The sequence below is a fragment of the Crinia signifera genome, chromosome 6, assembly GCF_055691185.1.
Source record: "Crinia signifera chromosome 6, ASM5569118v1, whole genome shotgun sequence".
Classification (NCBI taxonomy): domain Eukaryota; kingdom Metazoa; phylum Chordata; class Amphibia; order Anura; family Myobatrachidae; genus Crinia; species Crinia signifera.
Genome location: NC_139222.1, coordinates 291,549,837 through 291,577,817, shown reverse-complemented (window position 1 = coordinate 291,577,817; position 27,981 = coordinate 291,549,837). Strand labels below are relative to the sequence as shown.

At 51.4% G+C, this 27,981-nt stretch overlaps 2 protein-coding genes across 2 annotated transcripts in view; one reads left to right on the top strand and one right to left on the bottom strand.

Annotated features, from left to right (window-relative positions):
• Positions 1-5,412: 5,412 nt before the first annotated feature.
• On the bottom strand, positions 5,413-23,206 carry PRDX3 (peroxiredoxin 3). Its single transcript, XM_083149927.1, has 7 exons — positions 23,060-23,206; positions 20,711-20,810; positions 20,078-20,219; positions 7,038-7,173; positions 6,068-6,171; positions 5,817-5,982; positions 5,413-5,620 (listed from the first exon to the last, which is right to left on the bottom strand). The coding sequence occupies exons 1-7, from the start codon at positions 23,093-23,095 to the stop codon at positions 5,570-5,572; spliced, it is 735 nt and encodes a 244-aa protein (XP_083006053.1). The 5' UTR covers positions 23,096-23,206; the 3' UTR covers positions 5,413-5,569.
• Positions 23,207-23,255: 49 nt separating this feature from the next.
• The window catches only part of GRK5 (G protein-coupled receptor kinase 5), a 149,813-nt gene continuing 145,087 nt past the window's right edge, over positions 23,256-27,981 (top strand). The window contains exon 1 of the mRNA XM_083149924.1: positions 23,256-23,409. Within this exon, the coding sequence (XP_083006050.1) occupies positions 23,322-23,409 (88 nt within the window). The 5' untranslated portion in view covers positions 23,256-23,321. The remainder of the gene's footprint in view (positions 23,410-27,981) is intronic.

Below are 27,981 nucleotides of genomic sequence, written 5' to 3'. Positions count from 1 at the left end.
TGCATGTCCTCGTGTTCTGCTGCTCCTCTTCCTGTGAAGAATGTCTCCCACCTGTACCTTCCTCCCTCTAGTGTCAGTGCATGTCCTCGTGTTCTGCTGCTCCTCTTCCTGTGACTAATGTCTCCCACCTGTACCTTCCTCCCTCTAGTGTCAGTGCGTGTCCTCGTGTTCTGCTGCTCCTCTTCCTGTGACTAATGTCTCTCACCTGTACCTTCCTCCCTTTAGTGTCAGTTCATGTCCTCGTGTTCTGCTGCTCCTCTTCCTGTGACGAATGTCTCCCACCTGTACCTTCCTCCCCCTAGTGTCAGTGCATGTCCTCGTGTTCTGCTGCTCCTCTTCCTGTGACTAATGTCTCCCACCTGTACCTTCCTCCCTCTAGTGTCAGTGCATGTCCTCGTGTTTTGCTGCTCCTCTTCCTGTGAAGAATGTCTCCCACCTGTACCTTCCTCCCTCTAGTGTCAGTGCATGTCCTCGTGTTCTGCTGCTCCTCTTCCTGTGACTAATGTCTCCCACCTGTACCTTCCTCCCTCTATTGTCAGTGCATGTCCTCGTGTTCTGCTGCTCCTCTTCCTGTGACTGATGTCTCCCACCTGTACCTTCCTCCCTCTAGTGTCAGTGCATGTCCTCGTGTTCTGCTGCTCCTCTTCCTGTGACTAATGTCTCTCACCTGTACCTTCCTCCCCCTAGTGTCAGTGCATGTCCTCGTGTTCTGCTGTTCCTCTTCCTGTGACTAATGTCTCCTACCTGTACCTTCCTCCCTCGATTGTCAGTGCATGTCCTTGTGTTCTGCTGCTCCTCTTCCTGTGACTAATGTCTCCCTCCTGTACCTTCCTCCCCTAGTGTCAGTGCATGTCCTCGTGTTCTGCTGCTCCTCTTCCTGTGAAGAATGTCTCCCACCTGTACCTTCCTCCCTCTAGTGTCAGTGCATGTCCTCGTGTTCTGCTGCTCCTCTTCCTGTGACTAATGTCTCCCACCTGTACCTTCCTCCCTCTAGTGTCAGTGCATGTCCTCGTGTTCTGCTGCTCCTCTTCCTGTGACTAATGTCTCCCACCTGTACCTTCCTCCCTCTAGTGTCAGTGCATGTCCTCGTGTTCTGCTGCTCCTCTTCCTGTGAAGAATGTCTCCCACCTGTACCTTCCTCCCTCTAGTGTCAGTGCATGTCCTCGTGTTCTGCTGCTCTTCCTGTGACTGTCTCCCACCTGTACCTTCCTCCCTCTAGTGTCAGTGCATGTCCTCGTGTTCTGCTGCTCCTCTTCCTGTGACTAATGTCTCCCACCTGTACCTTCCTCCCTCTAGTGTCAGTGCTTGTCCTCGTGTTCTGCTGCTCCTCTTCCTGTGAAGAATGTCTCCCACCTGTACCTTCCTCCCTCTAGTGTCAGTGCGTGTCCTCGTGTTCTGCTGCTCCTCTTCCTGTGAAGAATGTCTCCCACCTGTACCTTCCTCCCTCTAGTGTCAGTGCATGTCCTCGTGTTCTGCTGCTCCTCTTCCTGTGACTAATGTCTCCCACCTGTACCTTCCTCCCCCTAGTGTCAGTGCATGTCCTCGTGTTCTGCTGCTCCTCTTCCTGTGACTAATGTCTCCCACCTGTACCTTCCTCCCCCTAGTGTCAGTGCATGTCCTCGTGTTCTGCTGCTCCTCTTCCTGTGACTAATGTCTCCCACCTGTACCTTCCTCCCCCTAGTGTCAGTGCATGTCCTCGTGTTCTGCTGCTCCTCTTCCTGTGACTGATGTCTCCCACCTGTACCTTCCTCCCTCTAGTGTCAGTGCATGTCCTCGTGTTCTGCTGCTCCTCTTCCTGTGACTAATGTCTCCCACCTGTACCTTCCTCCCTCTAGTGTCAGTGCATGTCCTCGTGTTCTGCTGCTCCTCTTCCTGTGACTAATGTCTCTCACCTGTACCTTCCTCCCCCTAGTGTCAGTGCATGTCCTTGTGTTCTGCTGTTCCTCTTCCTGTGACTAATGTCTCCTACCTGTACCTTCCTCCCTCGATTGTCAGTGCATGTCCTTGTGTTCTGCTGCTCCTCTTCCTGTGACTAATGTCTCCCTCCTGTACCTTCCTCCCCTAGTGTCAGTGCATGTCCTCGTGTTCTGCTGCTCCTCTTCCTGTGAAGAATGTCTCCCACCTGTACCTTCCTCCCTCTAGTGTCAGTGCATGTCCTCGTGTTCTGCTGCTCCTCTTCCTGTGACTAATGTCTCCCACCTGTACCTTCCTCCCTCTAGTGTCAGTGCATGTCCTCGTGTTCTGCTGCTCCTCTTCCTGTGACTAATGTCTCCCACCTGTACCTTCCTCCCTCTAGTGTCAGTGCATGTCCTCGTGTTCTGCTGCTCCTCTTCCTGTGAAGAATGTCTCCCACCTGTACCTTCCTCCCTCTAGTGTCAGTGCATGTCCTCGTGTTCTGCTGCTCCTCTTCCTGTGAAGAATGTCTCCCACCTGTACCTTCCTCCCTCTAGTGTCAGTGCATGTCCTCGTGTTCTGCTGCTCTTCCTGTGACTGTCTCCCACCTGTACCTTCCTCCCTCTAGTGTCAGTGCATGTCCTCGTGTTCTGCTGCTCCTCTTCCTGTGACTAATGTCTCCCACCTGTACCTTCCTCCCTCTAGTGTCAGTGCTTGTCCTCGTGTTCTGCTGCTCCTCTTCCTGTGAAGAATGTCTCCCACCTGTACCTTCCTCCCTCTAGTGTCAGTGCGTGTCCTCGTGTTCTGCTGCTCCTCTTCCTGTGACTAATGTCTCCCACCTGTACCTTCCTCCCTCTAGTGTCAGTGCGTGTCCTCGTGTTCTGTTGCTCCTCTTCCTGTGAAGAATGTCTCCCACCTGTACCTTCCTCCCTCTAGTGTCAGTGCATGTCCTCGTGTTCTGCTGCTCCTCTTCCTGTGACTAATGTCTCCCACCTGTACCTTCCTCCCCCTAGTGTCAGTGCATGTCCTCGTGTTCTGCTGCTCCTCTTCCTGTGACTAATATCTCCCACCTGTACCTTCCTCCCTCTAGTGTCAGTGCATGTTCTCGTGTTCTGCTGCTCCTCCTCTTCCTGTGACTAATGTCTCCCACCTGTACCTTCCTCCCTCTAGTGTCAGTGCATGTCCTCGTGTTCTGCTGCTCCTCTTCCTGTGAAGAATGTCTCCCACCTGTACCTTCCTCCCTCTAGTGTCAGTGCATGTTCTCGTGTTTCTGTTGCTCCTCTTCCTGTGAAGAATGTCTCCCACCTGTACCTTGTTAAAACCCTTGATATATTTGAAAGTTTCTATCATGTCCCCCCTTTCCCTTCTCTGCTCTAAACTATACATATTAAGATCTTTTAGTCTGTCCTGGTACGTTTTGTGATGTAGGCCATGCACCATTTTAGTTGCCCTTCTTTGTACAGTCTCTAATGTATTTATATCCTTCTGGAGATATGGCCTCCAGAACTGAACACAATACTCTAGGTGAGGTCGTACCAATGACCTATGCAGTGGCATTATTACTTCTTTCTTTCTACTGCTGATACCTCTCCCTATGCAACTAAGCATCTGACTTGCCTTCTTCATTGCTTTGTTACATTGCCTACCTGCTTTTAAGTCCCCTGAAATAGTGACACCTAGATGCCTCTCTTCCTCAGTAGTTTCCATTATAGTGCCATTTATACTATATTTAGTCTTTGGATTTCTGAGACCCAAGTGCATGATTTTGCATTTTTTGGCATTAAACTGTAGTTGCCATGCTCTTGACCATTCCTCTAATCTACCTTGTTCCTCAATCATTTGTTTTACCCCTCCTGGTGTGTCTACCCTGTTGCATACCTTTGTGTCATCTGCAAAAAGGCACATTTTACCCTCAATTCCATTTGCAATATCACCAATAAAGACATTAAAAAGCACCGGTCCAAGTACAGATCCCTGGGGTACTCCACTTGTAACCTTTCCCTCCTTTGACTGTACTCCGTTTACTACAACCACGCTCTTATCCATTCAACTATCTTAGAATCCAATCCCAAGCTTTCAAGTTTATTTAACAGTCTGCGATGTTGTACAGTGTCAAAAGCTTTACTAAAGTCTAGATAAGCTACATCTACAGCCCCACCTTGATCTATTACTTTAGTCACCCAGTCAAAAAAGTCAATAAGATTTGTTTGACATGATCTTCCCCCAGTAAACCCATGCTGTTTTGGATCCTGTAAATTGCTGCTATTGAGATATTCTACAACTCTTTGTTTTAAGAGTGTTTCCATCAATTTCCCTACTACTGATGTAAGGCTCACTGGTCGATAGTTGCTTACCTCTTCCTTGCTTCCACTTTTGTGCAGTGGCACTACATTCACTGTTTTCCAGTGCTCTGGGATTACTCCAGTAGCTAGTGACTGGTTGAATAATTCTGTTATTGGTTTTACCAGCTCCCCTTTAAGCTCTTTTAGTATCCTTGGATGTATCCCATCTGGTCCCATTGATTTCTCCACTTTCAGTTTTGAGAGTTCTGTGAGGACTTTCTCCCATAAGGCAGAGCTACCTACAGGCTTGCCAGCAATGTATTTATCTCACGGCAGAGAGCTCAGTAACAGATACGCAACCAGTCATATGTTCCATCAGGAGGCATCTGTGGCACAGTGCTGGTGTTCCTGTATCAGCAGCAGGACTTGTATAACCATGGTGGTAGAGGACACATAAGGCCAAGTCGTCAGAATCAGCCAGCCATAGCCCAGAAGCGAGAAACGGTCATACAGCAGCATTTACGGAATGACAGCTTTGAACCCAAACATCGGACACATGACCCGCACTGACCAATGAGCGGCAGTGATTGAGGTGACCATGTGACCGTCCTGCATCTATATCCTATATGGATATGCAGGTTAAATGCCCCCTCACACCCATTACCCACTGTCCAGGCACTGCTGGACAATGACACTGGTGCCACACTGACCGCCAATGATCGCATGTACACACTCGCGATCAGCGGCGAAATAACATCGCGGCTGCACTCTTCCGGTATACCCGGAAGTGACGTCATGCGTTCCACAGCATGGAACGCAATTTGGCGGTGGGAGGATATACTCCCCTATAAAAGCAGGGACCCAGACACGTATGTATCTCTATGTATAGATGCAGTGACACGAAATGTCACCAGAACTCTCCTTAGGTCACTGACTGACTCATCCCCGTCACCTGTGACCACCCAGACCCGTCTCATACACAGGCAGCAGTCACATGACTCTGGCACTGGTGCCGCTGTCTTACAACAGGAACTGTACCACGGACCCTGGCACAGACGAGGAAAGGGAGTCAGCCAGCACCAACGTGACTAACACAACTAAACCCCAATCCTCCAGCTGCATATAGCATTACGGTCGTCTCTTCCACAGCTGCCCCTTCCATATCTAGTGCCCGAAGGCATACATGGTACCCGTGCTGAGGCGATGCCAGTGTTATATGCAGACAAGAAACTCAACCTTCCACTTTCATTGTGGGTTTATTGCTGTAATTATCTGCACACATAACGATGGTAATGAGAAGAAGATGAAGCATCAGGTCTCTGGTGGGATAAGCCGCTGTAGAGGGGTCTATGCGGGGGCTGCGTATAACCAGGCGAATCACAGTCAGCAGGAGATCAGTTCACTTTCTCAAAATAATCCTTGGAGCCTTCTGGGCTGGGTTTGATCTGGAAAGGAACAAGAAGGAGACGTCAATCCCACAGCTACAAACAGTGCGTGGCCCCTGGTGTAACGCGGTGTGATCACCAGGGAGTGCGTGTGTGTATATATCTATGGGCCATTGGTGCGGTCCTGTCTCCCCGGAATAAATGCTGGAGACTATGGGCAGGAGCCTGCAGGTGACCACGTCACACCCGGACCTACCGTAGGGGAGTGAGGCGTCCAGTTTGCCGGACAGACCTCGCCGTGGGTCTCCACGTACTGGAAGGCTTTCACCAGCCGCAGGGTCTCTTCCACGCTCCTTCCCACAGGCAGATCGTTCACACTCATGTGCCGGACAATTCCATTGGGATCAATGATAAAGAGCCCCCTGGATGGAAGAGAGCAGCGCGTTAGTGGTGGGATGCGGCCGGCGGTACACGGGAACCTCACACAACCGCAGTTATTGCTCCCACCTCAGAGCGATTCCGGGGGTCTCCAGCAGAACGCCATAATCCCGGGAAATCTGTTTGGTGAGATCGGACAGGAGCGGAATGTTCATTTTCCCCAATCCTCCGTTCTAAAAGACACGACAACAACCATTCAGCGTCATACACAAGATACACAATGTAACACAAAGCATAACACAGGATACACAATGTAACACTCCGCATAACAGGATACACCGCTACCGTACACAATGTAACACACCGCTAAACACGGGATACACAATGTAACACACCGCATAACAGGATACACCGCTACCGTACACAATGTAACACACCGCATATCATGGGATACACAATGTAACACACCGCATAACAGGATACACCGCTACTGTACACAATGTAACACACCGCTAAACACAGGATACACAATGCAACACCGCATATCACGGGATACACAATGTAACGCACCGTTTATCACGGGATACACAATGTAACGCACTGCATATCACGGGATACACAAGGTAACACACCGCTACCGTACACCCTGTGACTGGTCTCCCTGCGATTGAGGACATACACAGGTCTAGGGTTACGAAGCGAGCTGGAAGGATTATAAGTGACCACCCAGCTTATGACTTGTTCCCTCTGGGAGGAGGTTCGGCTCCCGACTGGCGAGGACAACCAGACACAGGAACAGCAATTTCCCTAATAAACTCAATGGACGTCATCCCACCCCATGTACCTAGCACCCAGAACGCCCTCCCCCGCGTTTATTGGTCCTGTTATGTATGTATAGTGTATGGGAGCAGCGGGTATCGGAAACAAATTCCTTGTGCACTAATATACTCGGCAATAAAGTGATTCTGTAACACGCAGCAGAACACATGCACAACGGCGTAACCGCACCACAACCACCCGTGTCATGGGGGGGGGGTGCAGGGCGCTGTACCGCTCCGTGTCTGCTATTGGGGGAGGGGGCAGCTACACATTAACCTACCTTCCTGGGGGTGTTAGTCCAGGCGAGATGGCTGAAGTGAGAGTCCACAGACACAGCGACAACTGCACAGTTCACATCACGAAATTCATTTGCTTTATCACTAAAAGCCACAATCTCAGTGGGACAGACGAAGGTGCTGGAAAATATTATTACATAAAAATATCACAGCGTGCTGTACCCCAGGGACACACCGACACCCCCCCTTCACCATCCCCATTACTGAGATATTAGACATACAGTGTGAGACAGGGTAATATCACAGCGTGCTGTACCCCGGGGACACACCGACACCCCCCCTGCACCATCCCCATTACTGAGATACCAGAGATACAGTGTGAGACAGGGTAATATCACAGCATACCGTACCCCGGGGACACACCGACACCCCCCCTGCACCATCCCCATTACTGAGATACCAGAGATACAGTGTGAGACAGGGTAATATCACAGCGTGCTGTACCCCGGGGACACACCGACACACCCCCCCCTGCACCATCCCCATTACTGAGATATTAGACATACAGTGTGAGACAGGGTAATATCACAGCGTGCTGTACCCCGGGGACACACCGACACCCCCCCCTGCACCATCCCCATTACTGAGATATTAGACATACAGTGTGAGACAGGGTAATATCACAGCATGCTGTACCCCGGGGACACACCGACACCCCCCCTTCACCATCCCCATTACTGAGATACCAGAGATAGTGTGAGACAGGGTAATATCACAGCATGCTGTACCCCGGGGACACACCGACACCCCCCCTGCACCATCCCCATTACTGAGATATTAGACATACAGTGTGAGACAGGGTAATATCACAGCGTGCTGTACCCCGGGGACACACCGACACCCCCCCCTGCACCATCCCCATTACTGAGATATTAGACATACAGTGTGAGACAGGGTAATATCACAGCATGCTGTACCCCGGGGACACACCGACACCCCCCCCCCCCCCCCCCCCATTACTGAGATATTAGACATACAGTGTGAGACAGGGTAATATCACAGCATGCTGTACCCCGGGGACACACCGACACCCCCCCTTCACCATCCCCATTACTGAGATATTAGACATACAGTGTGAGACAGGGTAATATCACAGCGTGCTGTACCCCGGGGACACATTGACACCCCCCCCCCCCATTACTGAGATAATGGGTAATATCACAGCATACAGTGTGAGACAGGGTAATATCACAGCGTGCTGTACCCCGGGGATACACCAACACCCCCCCCCCCCACCATCCCCATTACTGAGATATTAGCCATACAGTGTGAGAGGGTAATATCACAGCGTGCTGTACCGCGGGGATACACCGACACACCCCCCCCCATTACTGAGATATTAGACATACAGTGTGAGATGGGGTAATATCACAGCGTGCTGTACCCCGGGGACACACCGACACACCCCCCCCCCCCCCCACCATCCCCATTACTGAGATATTAGACATACAGTGTGAGATGGGGTAATATCACAGCATGCTGTACCCCGGGGACACACCGACACCCCCCCCCCCCCCATTACTGAGATATTAGACATACAGTGTGAGACAGGGTAATATCACAGCGTGCTGTACCCCGGGGACACATTGACACCCCCCCCATTACTGAGATAATGGGTAATATCACAGCATACAGTGTGAGACAGGGTAATATCACAGCGTGCTGTACCCCGGGGATACACCGACACCCCCCCCCCCCACCATCCCCATTACTGAGATATTAGCCATACAGTGTGAGAGGGTAATATCACAGCGTGCTGTACCGCGGGGATACACCGACACACCCCCCCCCCCCCCCCCCCATTACTGAGATATTAGACATACAGTGTGAGATGGGGTAATATCACAGCGTGCTGTACCCCGGGGACACACCGACACCCCACCCCCCCCCACCCCCATTACTGAGATATTAGACATACAGTGTGAGATGAGGTAATATCACAGCATACCGTACCCCGGGGACACACCGACACCGACACCCCCCCCCCCCCACTACTGAGATATTAGACATACAGTGTAAGACAGGGTAATATCACAGCATGCTGTACCCCGGGGACACACTGACCCCCCCATTACTGAGTTACCCCAGAGTAACAGTGTGAGACAGGGTAATATCACAGCATACTGTACCCCAGGGATACACCCGTCCTTACACTGTACCCCCCCCCCATTACTGAGATACCAGAGTAACAGTGTGCGACAGGGTAGTATCACAGCATGCTGTACCCCAGGGATACACCCGTCCTTACACTGTACCCTCCCCCATTACTGAGATACCAGAGATATAGTGTGAGACAGGGTAGTATCACAGCATGATGTACCCCAGGGATACACCCGGCCTTACACTGTTCCCCCCCCCCCCCCCCCCCCATTACTGAGTTACCCCAGAGTAACAGTGTGAGACTGGAACAGGGTAATATCACAGCATACTGTACCCCGGGGATACACCCGTCCTTACACTGTACCCCCCCATTACTGAGATACCAGAGATACAGTGTGAGACAGGGTAATATCACAGCATACTGTACCCCGAGGATACAGCTGTCCTTACACTGTACCCCCCCCCCCATCACTGAGTTACCCCAGAGTGACAGTGTGAGACAGGGTAATATCACAGCATTCTGTACCCAGGGACACACTGGTCCTTACACTGTACCCTCCCCCATTACTGAGATACCAGAGATATAGTGTGAGACAGGGTAATATCACAGCATGCTGTACCGTGGGGATACACCAGTCCTTACACTGTACCCCCCCCCCCCATTACTGAGTTACCCCAGAGTAACAGTGTGAGACAGGAACAGGGTAGTATCACAGCATGCTGTACCCCAGGGATACACCCGTCCTTACACTGTACCCCCCCCCCCCCCCCCCATCATTACTGAGTTACCCCAGAGTGACAGTGTGAGACAGGGTAATATCACGGCATGCTGTACCCTGGGGATACGCCCGTCCTTACACAGTACCCCCCCCCCCCCCCATTACTGAGATACCCCAGAGTAACAGTGTGAGACTGGAACAGGGTAGTATCACAGCATGCTGTACCCAGGGATACACCCGTCCTTACACTGTACCCTCACCCCATTACTGAGATACCAGAGATATAGTGTGAGACAGGGTAATATCACAGCATGCTGTACCCAGAGATACACCCGTCCTTACACTGTACCCCCCCCCCATTACTGAGTTACCCCAGAGTGACAGTGAGAGACAGGAACAGGGTAGTATCACAGCATGCTGTACCCCAGGGATACACCCATCCTTACACTGTACCCCCCATTACTGAGATACCAGAGTAACAGTGTGAGACAGGAACAGGGTAGTATCACAGCATGCTGTACCCCAGGGATACACCCGTCCTTACACTGTACCCTCCCCCATTACTGAGATACCAGAGATATAGTGTGAGACAGGGTAATATCACAGCATGCTGTACCCAGAGATACACCCGTCCTTACACTGTACCCCCCCCCCCCCCCCCATTACTGAGTTACCCCAGAGTTACAGTGTGAGACAGGAACAGGGTAGTATCACAGCATGCTGTACCCCAGGGATACACCCGTCCTTACACTGTACCCTCCCCCATTACTGAGATACCAGAGATATAGTGTGAGACAGGGTAATATCACAGCATGCTGTACCCAGGGATACACCCGTCCTTACACTGTACCCTCCCCCATTACTGAGATACCAGAGATATAGTGTGAGACAGGGTAATATCACAGCATGCTGTACCCAGGGATACACCCGTCCTTACACTGTACCCCCCCCCCCCATTACTGAGTTACCCCAGAGTGACAGTGAGAGACAGGAACAGGGTAGTATCACAGCATGCTGTACCCCAGGGATACACCCATCCTTACACTGTACCCCCCCCATTACTGAGATACCAGAGTAACAGTGTGACACAGGAACAGGGTAGTATTACAGCATGCTGTACCCCAGGGATACACCCGTCCTTACACTGTACCCCCCCCCCCCCCCTTCCATTACTGAGATACCAGAGTAACAGTGTGAGACAGGAACAGGGTAGTATCACAGCATGCTGTACCCCAGGGATACACCCCCCCCTACACTGTACCCCCCCCCCCCCCCCATTACTGAGATACCAGAGTAACAGTGTGAGACAGGAACAGGGTAGTATCACAGCATGCTGTACCCCAGGGATACACCCGTCCTTACACTGTACCCCCCCCCCCCCCCATTACTGAGTTACCCCAGAGTGACAGTGTGAGACTGGAACAGGGTAGTATCACAGCATGCTGTACCCCAGGGATACACCCGTCCTTACACTGTACCCTCCCCCATTACTGAGATACCAGAGATATAGTGTGAGACAGGGTAATATCACAGCATGCTGTACCCAGGGATACACCCGTCCTTACACTGTACACTCCCCCCATTACTGAGTTACCCCAGAGTGACAGTGTGAGACAGGAACAGGGTAGTATCACAGCATGCTGTACCCCAGGGATACACCCGTCCTTACACTGTACCCCCCATTACTGAGTTACCCCAGAGTAACAGTGTGAGACAGGAACAGGGTAGTATCACAGCATGCTGTACCCCAGGGATACACCCGTCCTTACACTGTACCCTCCCCCATTACTGAGTTACCCCAGAGTGACAGTGTGAGACAGGAACAGGGTAGTATCACAGCATGCTGTACCCCAGGGATACACCCGTCCTTACACTGTACCCCCCATTACTGAGTTACCCCAGAGTAACAGTGTGAGACAGGAACAGGGTAGTATCACAGCATGCTGTACCCCAGGGATACACCCCCCCCTACACTGTACCCCCCCCCCCCCCCCATTACTGAGATACCAGAGTAACAGTGTGAGACAGGAACAGGGTAGTATCACAGCATGCTGTACCCCAGGGATACACCCGTCCTTACACTGTACCCCCCCCCCCCCCCATTACTGAGTTACCCCAGAGTGACAGTGTGAGACTGGAACAGGGTAGTATCACAGCATGCTGTACCCCAGGGATACACCCGTCCTTACACTGTACCCTCCCCCATTACTGAGATACCAGAGATATAGTGTGAGACAGGGTAATATCACAGCATGCTGTACCCAGGGATACACCCGTCCTTACACTGTACACTCCCCCCATTACTGAGTTACCCCAGAGTGACAGTGTGAGACAGGAACAGGGTAGTATCACAGCATGCTGTACCCCAGGGATACACCCGTCCTTACACTGTACCCCCCATTACTGAGTTACCCCAGAGTAACAGTGTGAGACAGGAACAGGGTAGTATCACAGCATGCTGTACCCCAGGGATACACCCGTCCTTACACTGTACCCTCCCCCATTACTGAGTTACCAGAGTAACAGTGTGAGACAGGAACAGGGTAGTATCACAGCATGCTGTACCCCAGGGATACACCCGTCCTTACACTGTACCCCCCATTACTGAGTTACCCCAGAGTAACAGTGTGAGACAGGAACAGGGTAGTATCACAGCATGCTGTACCCCAGGGATACACCCGTCCTTACACTGTACCCCCCATTACTGAGATACCAGAGTAACAGTGTGAGACTGGAACAGGGTAGTATCACAGCATGCTGTACCCCAGGGATACACCCGTCCTTACACTGTACCCCCCATTACTGAGTTACCCCAGAGTGACAGTGTGAGACAGGAACAGGGTAGTATCACAGCATGCTGTACCCCAGGGATACACCCGTCCTTACACTGTACCCCCCATTACTGAGTTACCCCAGAGTAACAGTGTGAGACAGGAACAGGGTAGTATCACAGCATGCTGTACCCCAGGGATACACCCGTCCTTACACTGTACCCCCCATTACTGAGATACCAGAGTAACAGTGTGAGACTGGAACAGGGTAGTATCACAGCATGCTGTACCCCAGGGATACACCCGTCCTTACACTGTACCCCCCCATTACTGAGTTACCCCAGAGTAACAGTGTGAGACAGGAACAGGGTAGTATCACAGCATGCTGTACCCCAGGGATACACCCGTCCTTACACTGTACCCCCCATTACTGAGTTACCCCAGAGTAACAGTGTGAGACAGGAACAGGGTAGTATCACAGCATGCTGTACCCCAGGGATACACCCGTCCTTACACTGTACCCTCCCCCATTACTGAGTTACCAGAGTAACAGTGTGAGACAGGAACAGGGTAGTATCACAGCATGCTGTACCCCAGGGATACACCCGTCCTTACACTGTACCCCCCATTACTGAGTTACCCCAGAGTAACAGTGTGAGACAGGAACAGGGTAGTATCACAGCATGCTGTACCCCAGGGATACACCCGTCCTTACACTGTACCCCCCATTACTGAGATACCAGAGTAACAGTGTGAGACTGGAACAGGGTAGTATCACAGCATGCTGTACCCCAGGGATACACCCGTCCTTACACTGTACCCCCCATTACTGAGTTACCCCAGAGTGACAGTGTGAGACAGGAACAGGGTAGTATCACAGCATGCTGTACCCCAGGGATACACCCGTCCTTACACTGTACCCCCCATTACTGAGTTACCCCAGAGTAACAGTGTGAGACAGGAACAGGGTAGTATCACAGCATGCTGTACCCCAGGGATACACCCGTCCTTACACTGTACCCCCCATTACTGAGATACCAGAGTAACAGTGTGAGACTGGAACAGGGTAGTATCACAGCATGCTGTACCCCAGGGATACACCCGTCCTTACACTGTACCCCCCATTACTGAGTTACCCCAGAGTAACAGTGTGAGACAGGAACAGGGTAGTATCACAGCATGCTGTACCCCAGGGATACACCCGTCCTTACACTGTACCCCCCATTACTGAGATACCAGAGTAACAGTGTGAGACAGGAACAGGGTAGTATCACAGCATGCTGTACCCCAGGGATACACCCGTCCTTACACTGTACCCCCCATTACTGAGTTACCCCAGAGTAACAGTGTGAGACAGGAACAGGGTAGTATCACAGCATGCTGTACCCCAGGGATACACCCGTCCTTACACTGTACCCCCCATTACTGAGTTACCCCAGAGTGACAGTGTGAGACAGGAACAGGGTAGTATCACAGCATGCTGTACCCCAGGGATACACCCGTCCTTACACTGTACCCCCCCCATTACTGGGTTACCCCAGAGTAACAGTGTGAGACAGGAACAGGGTAGTATCACAGCATGCTGTACCCCAGGGATACGCCCGTCCTTACACTGTACCCCCCATTACTGAATTACCCCAGAGTGACAGTGTGAGACTGGAACAGGGTAGTATCACAGCATGCTGTACCCCAGGGATACACCCGTCCTTACACTGTACCCCCCATTACTGAGATACCAGAGTAACAGTGTGAGACAGGAACAGGGTAGTATCACAGCATGCTGTACCCCAGGGATACACCCGTCCTTACACTGTACCCCCCATTACTGAGTTACCCCAGAGTGACAGTGTGAGACAGGAACAGGGTAGTATCACAGCATGCTGTACCCCAGGGATACACCCGTCCTTACACTGTGTACCCCCCATTACTGAGTTACCCCAGAGTGACAGTGTGAGACAGGAACAGGGTAGTATCACAGCATGCTGTACCCCAGGGATACACCCGTCCTTACACTGTACCCCCCATTACTGAGTTACCCCAGAGTGACAGTGTGAGACAGGAACAGGGTAGTATCACAGCATGCTGTACCCCAGGGATACACCCGTCCTTACACTGTACCCCCCATTACTGAGTTACCCCAGAGTAACAGTGTGAGACAGGAACAGGGTAGTATCACAGCATGCTGTACCCCAGGGATACACCCGTCCTTACACTGTACCCCCCATTACTGAGTTACCCCAGAGTAACAGTGTGAGACTGGAACAGGGTAGTATCACAGCATGCTGTACCCAGGGATACACCCGTCCTTACACTGTACCCCCCATTACTGAGATACCAGAGTAACAGTGTGAGACAGGAACAGGGTAGTATCACAGCATGCTGTACCCCAGGGATACACCCGTCCTTACACTGTACCCCCCCCATTACTGAGATACCCCAGAGTAACAGTGTGAGACTGGAACAGGGTAGTATCACAGCATGCTGTACCCAGGGATACACCCGTCCTTACACTGTACCCCCCATTACTGAGATACCAGAGTAACAGTGTGAGACAGGAACAGGGTAGTATCACAGCATGCTGTACCCAGGGATACACCCGTCCTTACACTGTACCCCCCATTACTGAGTTACCCCAGAGTGACAGTGTGAGACAGGAACAGGGTAGTATCACAGCATGCTGTACCCCAGGGATACACCCGTCCTTACACTGTACCCCCCATTACTGAGTTACCCCAGAGTAACAGTGTGAGACAGGAACAGGGTAGTATCACAGCATGCTGTACCCCAGGGATACACCCGTCCTTACACTGTACCCCCCATTACTGAGTTACCCCAGAGTAACAGTGTGAGACAGGAACAGGGTAGTATCACAGCATGCTGTACCCCAGGGATACACCCGTCCTTACACTGTACCCCCCATTACTGAGTTACCCCAGAGTGACAGTGTGAGACAGGAACAGGGTAGTATCACAGCATGCTGTACCCCAGGGATACACCCGTCCTTACACTGTACCCCCCATTACTGAGTTACCCCAGAGTAACAGTGTGAGACAGGAACAGGGTAGTATCACAGCATGCTGTACCCCAGGGATACACCCGTCCTTACACTGTACCCCCCATTACTGAGTTACCCCAGAGTAACAGTGTGAGACAGGAACAGGGTAGTATCACAGCATGCTGTACCCCAGGGATACACCCGTCCTTACACTGTACCCCCCCATTACTGAGATACCCCAGAGTAACAGTGTGAGACTGGAACAGGGTAGTATCACAGCATGCTGTACCCAGGGATACACCCGTCCTTACACTGTACCCCCCATTACTGAGTTACCCCAGAGTAACAGTGTGAGACTGGAACAGGGTAGTATCACAGCATGCTGTACCCAGGGATACACCCGTCCTTACACTGTACCCCCCATTACTGAGTTACCCCAGAGTAACAGTGTGAGACAGGAACAGGGTAGTATCACAGCATGCTGTACCCCAGGGATACACCCGTCCTTACACTGTACCCCCCATTACTGAGTTACCCCAGAGTGACAGTGTGAGACAGGAACAGGGTAGTATCACAGCATGCTGTACCCCAGGGATACACCCGTCCTTACACTGTACCCTCCCCCCATTACTGAGATACCCCAGAGTGACAGTGTGAGACAGGAACAGGGTAGTATCACAGCATGCTGTACCCCAGGGATACACCCGTCCTTACACTGTACCCCCCATTACTGAGATACCAGAGTAACAGTGTGAGACAGGAACAGGGTAGTATCACAGCATGCTGTACCCCAGGGATACACCCGTCCTTACACTGTACCCCCCATTACTGAGTTACCCCAGAGTAACAGTGTGAGACAGGAACAGGGTAGTATCACAGCATGCTGTACCCCAGGGATACACCCGTCCTTACACTGTACCCTCCCCCCATTACTGAGATACCCCAGAGTGACAGTGTGAGACAGGAACAGGGTAGTATCACAGCATGCTGTACCCCAGGGATACACCCGTCCTTACACTGTACCCTCCCCCCATTACTGAGTTACCCCAGAGTAACAGTGTGAGACAGGAACAGGGTAGTATCACAGCATGCTGTACCCCAGGGATACACCCGTCCTTACACTGTACCCCCCCCCCATTACTGAGATACCCCAGAGTAACAGTGTGAGACAGGGTAGTATCACAGCATGCTGTACCCCAGGGATACACCCGTCCTTACACTGTACCCCCCATTACTGAGTTACCCCAGAGTAACAGTGTGAGACAGGAACAGGGTAGTATCACAGCATGCTGTACCCCAGGGATACACCCGTCCTTACACTGTACCCCCCATTACTGAGATACCAGAGTAACAGTGTGAGACAGGAACAGGGTAGTATCACAGCATGCTGTACCCCAGGGATACACCCGTCCTTACACTGTACCCCCCATTACTGAGATACCAGAGTAACAGTGTGAGACAGGAACAGGGTAGTATCACAGCATGCTGTACCCCAGGGATACACCCGTCCTTACACTGTACCCCCCATTACTGAGTTACCCCAGAGTAACAGTGTGAGACAGGAACAGGGTAGTATCACAGCATGCTGTACCCCAGGGATACACCCGTCCTTACACTGTACCCCCCATTACTGAGATACCAGAGTAACAGTGTGAGACAGGAACAGGGTAGTATCACAGCATGCTGTACCCCAGGGATACACCCGTCCTTACACTGTACCCCCCATTACTGAGTTACCCCAGAGTGACAGTGTGAGACAGGAACAGGGTAGTATCACAGCATGCTGTACCCCAGGGATACACCCGTCCTTACACTGTACCCCCCATTACTGAGTTACCCCAGAGTAACAGTGTGAGACAGGAACAGGGTAGTATCACAGCATGCTGTACCCCAGGGATACACCCGTCCTTACACTGTACCCCCCATTACTGAGATACCAGAGTAACAGTGTGAGACAGGAACAGGGTAGTATCACAGCATGCTGTACCCCAGGGATACACCCGTCCTTACACTGTACCCCCCATTACTGAGATACCAGAGTAACAGTGTGAGACAGGAACAGGGTAGTATCACAGCATGCTGTACCCCAGGGATACACCCGTCCTTACACTGTACCCCCCATTACTGAGTTACCCCAGAGTAACAGTGTGAGACAGGAACAGGGTAGTATCACAGCATGCTGTACCCCAGGGATACACCCGTCCTTACACTGTACCCCCCATTACTGAGTTACCCCAGAGTAACAGTGTGAGACAGGAACAGGGTAGTATCACAGCATGCTGTACCCCAGGGATACACCCGTCCTTACACTGTACCCCCCATTACTGAGTTACCCCAGAGTAACAGTGTGAGACAGGAACAGGGTAGTATCACAGCATGCTGTACCCCAGGGATACACCCGTCCTTACACTGTACCCCCCATTACTGAGTTACCCCAGAGTGACAGTGTGAGACAGGAACAGGGTAGTATCACAGCATGCTGTACCCCAGGGATACACCCGTCCTTACACTGTACCCCCCATTACTGAGTTACCCCAGAGTAACAGTGTGAGACAGGAACAGGGTAGTATCACAGCATGCTGTACCCCAGGGATACACCCGTCCTTACACTGTACCCCCCATTACTGAGATACCAGAGTAACAGTGTGAGACAGGAACAGGGTAGTATCACAGCATGCTGTACCCCAGGGATACACCCGTCCTTACACTGTACCCCCCATTACTGAGTTACCCCAGAGTAACAGTGTGAGACAGGAACAGGGTAGTATCACAGCATGCTGTACCCCAGGGATACACCCGTCCTTACACTGTACCCCCCATTACTGAGTTACCCCAGAGTAACAGTGTGAGACAGGAACAGGGTAGTATCACAGCATGCTGTACCCCAGGGATACACCCGTCCTTACACTGTACCCTCCCCCATTACTGAGTTACCCCAGAGTAACAGTGTGAGACAGGAACAGGGTAGTATCACAGCATGCTGTACCCCAGGGATACACCCGTCCTTACACTGTACCCTCCCCCCATTACTGAGATACCCCAGAGTAACAGTGTGAGACAGGAACAGGGTAATATCACAGCATGCTGTACCCCAGGGATACACCCGTCCTTACACTGTACCCTCCCCCCATTACTGAGATACCCCAGAGTGACAGTGTGAGACAGGAACAGGGTAGTATCACAGCATGCTGTACCCCAGGGATACACCCGTCCTTACACTGTACCCCCCATTACTGAGTTACCCCAGAGTAACAGTGTGAGACAGGAACAGGGTAGTATCACAGCATGCTGTACCCCAGGGATACACCCGTCCTTACACTGTACCCCCCATTACTGAGATACCCCAGAGTAACAGTGTGAGACAGGAACAGGGTAGTATCACAGCATGCTGTACCCCAGGGATACACCCGTCCTTACACTGTACCCCCCCATTACTGAGTTACCCCAGAGTAACAGTGTGAGACAGGAACAGGGTAGTATCACAGCATGCTGTACCCCAGGGATACACCCGTCCTTACACTGTACCCCCCATTACTGAGTTACCCCAGAGTAACAGTGTGAGACAGGAACAGGGTAGTATCACAGCATGCTGTACCCCAGGGATACACCCGTCCTTACACTGTACCCCCCATTACTGAGTTACCCCAGTGTGACAGTGAGACAGGAACAGGGTAGTATCACAGCATGCTGTACCCCAGGGATACACCCGTCCTTACACTGTACCCCCCATTACTGAGTTACCCCAGTGTGACAGTGAGACAGGAACAGGGTAGTATCACAGCATGCTGTACCCCAGGGATACACCCGTCCTTACACTGTACCCCCCCCCATTACTGGGTTACCCCAGAGTAACAGTGTGAGACAGGAACAGGGTAGTATCACAGCATGCTGTACCCCAGGGATACACCCGTCCTTACACTGTACCCTCCCCCATTACTGAGATACCAGAGTAACAGTGTGAGACAGGAACAGGGTAGTATCACAGCATGCTGTACCCCAGGGATACACCCGTCCTTACACTGTACCCCCCCCCATTACTGAGATACCAGAGTAACAGTGTGAGACAGGAACAGGGTAGTATCACAGCATGCTGTACCCCAGGGATACACCCGTCCTTACCCTGTACCCCCCATTACTGAGTTACCCCAGAGTGACAGTGTGAGACAGGAACAGGGTAGTATCACAGCATGCTGTACCCCAGGGATACACCCGTCCTTACACTGTACACTCCCCATTTATTTTGATATGGGCAACAACTCATCCACTTCTTCACTGGTTTCATTGCTTCACACATAAACGCAACCCAATAGTGCACAGTGAGTAATGAACAGCGAGTACCACGCTAACGTCACACACATCAGTGCATGGGACACTGCAGGACCGTTTCTATGAGTAACAGAAAGGAGTATCTCAGAGGCAACGCCTAGCATCATACTTACAAGTCTAAAGGGTAGAAGAACAGCACTAGGTATTGCCCCTTGAAGTCCTCCAGGGATAAATCCTTGAATTCCCCATTGACTACGGCTGTGCCTTTAAACTGTGGTGCATGCTGGGTGACCGCTGGGAGGAAGCGCAAGGAACCTGGAAAAAGGAAATATGTCTCATACTCCAGTCTCATTGTTTATTCCCAGCCCAATCTGCCAAAGAATTACTAACCCAACAAACAGGTGCTGGCGTCAATGCCCTTCCCTAATGCAAGCCCCTCCTACAGCGCACATCTCTTCACTACAGGAAGTCCCACACCTCCATTAACACAAGCACATGCCTGTCCACTAATGCAGGCTCCTCCCCCTGCGCTTGCCTCTCCCCTAGTGACTGATGAAAGTCTAGTAAGCCAGATACGGGTGTCGCTTATCAGTGACAAGCAGCATTAGTTCCTGCTGGCATCTGTGAGGGGGATAAGAGATTACACAGGGCGTTATCCCTAGGTGCTGATATGTGGGGAGACTTGTCCCCCCCCCCTGACCACTGGAACATGACTGACATAAAGCTGCAGGAACTGGGCGATGCACGCTGATGACGGACATGTTTGTGTGGTCTGTGATTGTACATCATGGGCACAGGTTACTTACTGGTGCTGAAAGAGATCTTTGGAACGGCACAGGCTGCGGTGCTCCGGATGACGGGACCCTGGGCGGAACGGGGAAGAAGAGCCGCTGCAGAGCGGAAGACCTGCAGATAAAGAGATGTACTGTCATAGCGCCCCCCCACAGTACATGACTCACTGTACATGCAGGGGCAGGAGCTAAGGTGGGACATACTACACACACACACACACGCTCCCCCACAGTACATGACTCACTGTACATGCAGGGGTAGGAGCCAAGGTGGGACATACTACACACACACACACACACACGCTCCCCCACAGTACATGACTCACAGTACATGCAGGGGTAGGAGCCAAGGTGGGACATACTACACACACATGCTCCCCCACAGTACACACACGCTCCCCCACAGTACATGACTCACTGTACATGCAGGGGTAGGAGCCAAGGTGGGACATACTACACACACACACACACACACGCTCCCCCACAGTACATGCAGGGGTAGGAGCCAAGGTGGGACATACTACACACACACTCCCCCACAGTACATGACTCACACACACACGCTCCCCCACAGTACATGACTCACTGTACATGCAGGGGTAGGAGCCAAGGTGGGACATACTACACACACACACACACACACGCTCCCCCACAGTACATGCAGGGGTAGGAGCCAAGGTGGGACATACTACACACACACTCCCCCACAGTACATGACTCACACACACACGCTCCCCCACAGTACATGACTCACAGTACATGCAGGGGTAGGAGCAGTGTTCCCTCTAAGCTGTGCGAGCGCACACCACTCGACGAGCGTGCGCACAGACGTTACAACAGAGCGCACAAAGCAGCAGTGGTCCCTTTTTGCAGTTGTGGACACAATTAATGTGTGTTTCACCCATTACCTACATTGTGTGTTGTGTTTTGAATGTTTAAATGTTTAATATAATTTTCAAGTAAAGTTATCACAAATGCTGAACGTCATTTTCCAGTTATATATAATTGACGCACAAACATTTAAAATTTCCTTCCAAAGTTGCACAGCCAAAATCTTTTGCTGCACACAGCCTTCGTAACATTAGAGGGAACATTGGGTAGGAGCCAAGGTGTGACATACCACATACCACACACACACACACTCCCCCACAGTACATAACTCACTGTACATGCAGGGGTAGGAGCCAAGGTGGGACATACTACACACCCAAGCTCCCCCACACCTGTGGTGACACCTTTCTTATCAGTTACCCAGCTCCCCACAGGTGCTGGCAATCATACATTATCCATACCTCCCAGCATGCCCCTCTCCAGGAGGACACAATGCTCTGTTCCTGGGCTTCCCTGATAATGTATGATTGCCATCACCTGTGGTGACACCTTTCTTATCAGTTACCCAGCTCCCCACAGGTGCTGGCAATCATACATTATCCATACCTCCCAGCATGCCCCTCTCCAGGAGGACACAATGCTATGTTCCTGGACTTCCCTGGTAATGTAGGATTGCCAGCACCTGTGGTGACACCTTTCTTATCAGTTGCCTAGCTCCCCACAGGTGCTGGCAATCCTACATTATCCATACCTCCCAGCATGCCCCTCTCCAGGAGGACACAATGCTATGTTCCTGGACTTCCCTGGTAATGTAGGATTGCCAGCACCTGTGGTGACACCTTTCTTATCAGTTGCCTAGCTCCCCACAGGTGCTGGCAATCCTACATTATCCATACCTCCCAGCATGCCCCTCTCCAGGAGGACACAATGCTATGTTCCTGGACTTCCCTGGTAATGTATGATTGCCAGCACCTGTGGTGACACCTTACTTATCAGTTACCTAGCTCCCCACAGGTGCTGGCAATCATACATTACCAGGGAAGTCCAGGAACAGAGCATTGGATCCCTCATGGAGAGGGTCAGGTAGGCAACCCTGATATTACTGTGCCCCCCATAGAATAATACCCCAGGATAGTGTAATATAGATACTGTGAGGTGACATCACTATAGTAACATGTATATATTATTACTATGCCCCCATAGGTTAATACCCCAGGATAGTGTAATATAGATATTTGGAGGTGACATCACTATGGTAACAGTAAAGATACTGAGATGACGTCACTATAGACAGGTCGGTATATACATTATTACACCCCTCCCTACGTGTTATGTACGGAGCGCTCTCACTATAGTAACATGTATATATTATTACTGTGCCCCCATAGGATAATACCCCAGCATAGTATATTATAGATATTCTGATGTGACATCACTACGGTAACAGTACAGATACTGAGATGACGTCACTATAGACAGGTCGGCATATACATTATTACACCCCTCCCCACGTGTTATGTACGGAGCTCTCACCCGTGCAGCCAGTAACCTTCCACAGGGCGCCGCCATCTTCTCTCTGAGTCACGTGGGAAATCGGCTTCTGTCAAACTATGGTGGGCGTGTCAGCAGGAGCCTTTATTATTGGCTGCAGCGCTGTATGGGCGGGGTCTGCGTTGTCAGCGAGATACCAGACCTGGGCGGGAACTTGTGCCGGGACAGGTGAGTGTGACGAGCTGGGGGTCCCGGAGGGGGGTTCCTGCAGGACGGTGACTGGCCGGGTGCTCTGTACCGGGTAATGTCATGGACGTATCCGGGAGGACCCCTATCACTAGGGGGACCTCTGTATAACAGCCGGGGGCGTCCTCCTGTGCGCCACTCACCAGGTACTAACTCATCCAACTGTGCCTCCATATCCGCATATCCCTAGCGGTGCCTCCATATCCCTAACTGTGACTCTATATCCCTAGTAACAACCCTTCCCTACTGTTGCCTCCATATCCCTAACTGTGCCTCCATATCCTAGTAGCAACCCTTCTCTACTGGTGCCTCCATGTCCCTAACTGTGCCTCCATGTCCCTAACTGTGCCTCCATGTCCCTAACTGTGCCTCCATGTCCCTAACTGTGCCTCCATGTCCCTAACTGTGCCTCCATGTCCCTAACTGTGCCTCTATATCCCTAGTAACAACCCTTCCCTACTGGTGCCTCCATATCCCTAACTATTCCTCCATAATATCCCTAACTGTGCCTCCATATCCTAGTAGCAACCCTTCTCTACTGGTGCCTCCATGTCCCTAACTGTGCCTCTATGTCCCTAACTGTGCCTCTATGTCCCTAACTGTGCCTCTATGTCCCTAACTGTGCCTCTATGTCCCTAACTGTGCCTCTATGTCCCTAACTGTGCCTCTATGTCCCTAGCAACCCTTCCCTGCTGGTCCTCTATATCCCTAACTGTGCCTCTATATCCCTAACTGTGCCTCTATATCCCTAACTGTGCCTCTATATCCCGAGCAACCCTTCCCTACTGATGCCTCCATATCCCTAACTGTGCCTCCATATCCCTAACTGTGCCTCCATATCCCTAACTGTGCCTCCATATCCCTAACTGTACCTCCATATCCCTAACTGTGCCTCCATGTCCCTAGCAACCCTTCCCTGCTGGTCCTCTATATCCCTAACTGTGCCTCTATATCCCTAACTGTGCCTCTATATCCCTAACTGTTCCTCTATATCCAGAGCAACCCTTTCCTACTGATGCCTCCATATCCCTAACTATGCCTCCATATCCCTAACTATGCCTCCATATCCCTAGTAACCCTTCCCTACTGGTGCCTCCATATCCTTAACTGTGCCCCCGTATCCCTTACTGTGCCTCCTTAGATATAACCATGCCTCCGTATCCCTAGCCCATACCGTGCCACTATACCTCTTATGCAGGGCTATTTTTCAGCAGGCTCCAGCAGGAACTGTGGCCCTTATTCTAGTTCACTCTTTCTGACAAAATATTTCTTAGATGGACAAAACCATATGCACTGCAGGTGTGGCAGGTGTAAAACCTCACCCGAATCTAATTATCTCTGCACAGGTAACACCTGCCTCACCTGCAGTGCACATGGTTTTGTCCATCTAAGAAATATTTTGTCAGAAAGAGTGAGCTAGAATAAGGGCCACAGTTCCTGCTGGAGCCTGCACAAAAATAGCCCTGCTCTTATGTCACTATCGCCCTCCCCCCCCCCCCCCCCCCGGAGTCGTGTCCGCGTCTCGGCCTTCCCCCCCGCGCGGGGTCGTGTCCGCGTCTCGGCCTTCCCCGCCTCCCCCCCCCCGCGCGGGGTCGTGTCCGCGTCTCGGCCTTCCCCCCCCCCCCGCGCGGGGTCGTGTCCGCGTCTCGGCCTTCCCCCCCCCCCCCCCGCGCGGGGTCGTGTCCGCGTCTCGGCCTTCCCCCCCCCCCCGCGCGGGGTCGTGTCCGCGTCTCGGCGCCCCCCCCCCCCCCCCGCGCGGGGTCGTGTCCGCGTCTCGGCCTTCCCCCCCGCGCGCGGGGTCGTGTCCGCGTCTCGGGGACCCATTTATCACTGATCACATTTGCAGTGCCATGGTGACACAATATTAGTACCCAAGATCACATTGCCAGCACAAGGTTCCAGGTGAGGCTTCTGCTGTGCAGGTAGCAGGAGCAGCACATAGGCCACAATGGCTAATGCCATCTTCAGGTTTATATGGGACAGTGCAGTTAGGTGCGAGTTATTTCAGACATTGGCAATGTGCATTCTGAGAATTCGCTAATCCAATTAAACAGCTATTCGTGGTGCTCGCAGGAGTGGGGTGCGAATGATTAGCCTGGACCCCGGAAAAGGGAATTTTGTTTGATTACAAAGGATTGAAATGAAAATATAAATGAAATTTAAACCAAATTAAAACACAATATTTAAAAAATGTGCTTGTATGGTAATTTGGCATTTTTAAAAATGTAAAAAAAAATATCAAAAGTGATTATTTTTGGATAAAATGTATGTTTACTAGATTTGTGGAGCATTATCTAGCGGAAATGTTGATTTTTTTATTTTTTTTTACCTAAAAACTACTTGTAATTGTTTGGCCAATAAAGCCATCGTCCCTGATCCTCAGCAAGGTGCAGACAGAGAAATGTGAATTGACTCTGCCTGGCTCAGCACCAGTCTCAGATTGGATTGCAAAATGAATTCTAATTGAAAAACATTAATTTGCCTAATTGTATTATACAATACACATAACCTTAACCTACATGCTCGTTGCCATGGGTTTCTTACTCAATTCCAAGGGATTCATGCGTAGTTGCCAAAGAGGTTTGTTGCCCAGGGGTACTATATGCCCGTTGCCATGGAGTACTATATGCCCATTGCCCAGGGGTATTATATGCCCAGGGGTACTATATGCCCGTTGCCATGGAGTATTATTTGCCCATTGCCGAGGGGTATTATATGCCCAGGGGTACTATATGCCCGTTGCCATGGAGTACTATATGCCCATTGCCCAGGGGTATTATATGCCCAGGGGTACTATATGCCCGTTGCCGAGGGGTATTATATGCTCGTTGACCAGGGTGGGAAAGGCAAACCCAGCCAGCCCTCCTGTCTAACGGGAGGGCTTCACTGGCGATAATAGCTGACTGACAGATGCTGCTATCAGAGAGCTTAGCGGCATTTCAGTCCGGCAGGGGGGGGGGGGTGGCTGCCCTTAAAAGAGCTGACATCCTGGACTTCAGCGGTGTGACAGCGCGGTGGGGAGGCGGAGGGAGCTGGAACAGACAGCTGCGGATGAGAGAGTTCTCGCAGTGACATGTCAGCGTTGCGGGTGGGTGGAAGGACGCACGGTCCCACACAAGAAAAGGGCAGGGCGCATTTAAAGGCTTAAAAAAATGGGCAGGGCTCGGCACCCTGCAAAATAAGCTTAGAAGGAACACTAGGTGGATATGTGTGATTCTAATACCCGCGGTATAGAAATAAACAAAGTTGTTGTTGTTGTTGTGGTTTCAGCGCTTAAACCATGCAGCGTATAAAAAATGATACCTCTCTGGGGGTCTCCCCAGCTCCTGGTGGTCTCTGCCCCATCTTCTGAATGGAGACGGGCTACTGGGCAGACGCAAGGGCTGCAGGATGATGTAGTTCTCCCAGTGGCTGGCTCACATTGGGGGGGGGGGGGAGAGGGGTCACACACACACACTTGCCCTGTGGCAGAAGACGCGGCTTCTGACGCTGGAGGAGAAGACAGCACATCGGAAGGTGAGTAATTAAGGGGGTAATTCAGACCTGATTGCATGGCTGCTAATTTGCACATTGCTGATCATCGATAGTCTGCACATGCGTATGACCCGCAGTAAGAATGCGCGAGGATGTCTAGCAATGAAATCATGGTTTTCTATTAGTACGCCGTTCACAAGATGATTGACAGGAAGAAGGCGCGCGTGCGTGGAATATGGCCGGATACGCCTGTAAGTCTCGGGCGCATATGGCTGTATCCATCGCACCGCTACACGTCGCCTGCGATGACTGGTGCCCGGTGTGATAATCATCCGACGGTGATCCTGTGACGCCATTCGCACCGCGAACACATTCATTCACAAATTCCCGGCCGTGGAATCCTGTCTGAATTACCCCATAAGTCCCAGTGATTTTTATTTAAAAGTGTTTTGGAAAGAAACAGGCTTGCTCTGGGGGGAGGGGGTGGGGGGGAAATGTCACCGAATGTCAGAAAGGAAGAACATTGAAATTCCTATGTAATATACAGCGTCCATGCAGCATTGTAACCGATAAAGTTGTTGTGGGTAAGACAAAACGTAACTGTGCTGTAATAAAGTATAACAAATATTCAATAAGCAAGAAATACAAGAAAGATTAAATAAAAGGATCAGGGCAGAGTATAGAGAGAGATGGCCTATGGGCCAGGAACTCGGATTCATTACACATTGTATTGTTACAGGAGGGCAGACACAAATAACCCGCTCTCCTACCAGAACACCAACATTGTGGGAGCGTTGTATAACTGTGTGCAAGGGGGCAATACAATATTACCAACAGCAAATCTTGTGACTGTTCCTTGTGCACAGATGGTTCCATCTTCTATTTGAACACATGAAATAACTGATCATTAAGCATTTGCAGAGAAGACGGAGATGGGTGTAGACGGCGTTTCCTGGCCGCAGCCGAGAGCCACCCGGAGTAATACTAAATGCTGGATATAGGCCATGTGGGGGTTAGTGGCGATGAGTTCACTGATGGTCCGATTTGGATCAAACTCGATGGCTTGCGTAAATTCCGATGTTTGTGGGTCTGCTTCGCCGCAGCATGGTTGACATGATCCAGCGTCCATGCTCAGAACGATGGTCGCGTCTCACAGCTGCTAACATATGGCGTCTATCTCCTACAGGAGCCTCCTGCGGCATTTACATCAGCGATGTCTGCGCAATTCCATACACATCGGAATC

Excerpts from the sequence above, each read along its gene's own strand:
- PRDX3 (XM_083149927.1), bottom strand. The coding sequence starts at position 23,095 with ATGGCGGCGCCCTGTGGAAGGTTACTGGCTGCACGG. Across the intron at positions 6,172-7,037 it reads GGACTAACACCCCCAGGAAG|AACGGAGGATTGGGGAAAAT; the intron begins GTAGGTTAATGT and ends CGTGTCTTTTAG. Across the intron at positions 5,621-5,816 it reads GGACGCCTCACTCCCCTACG|ATCAAACCCAGCCCAGAAGG; the intron begins GTAGGTCCGGGT and ends GTTCCTTTCCAG.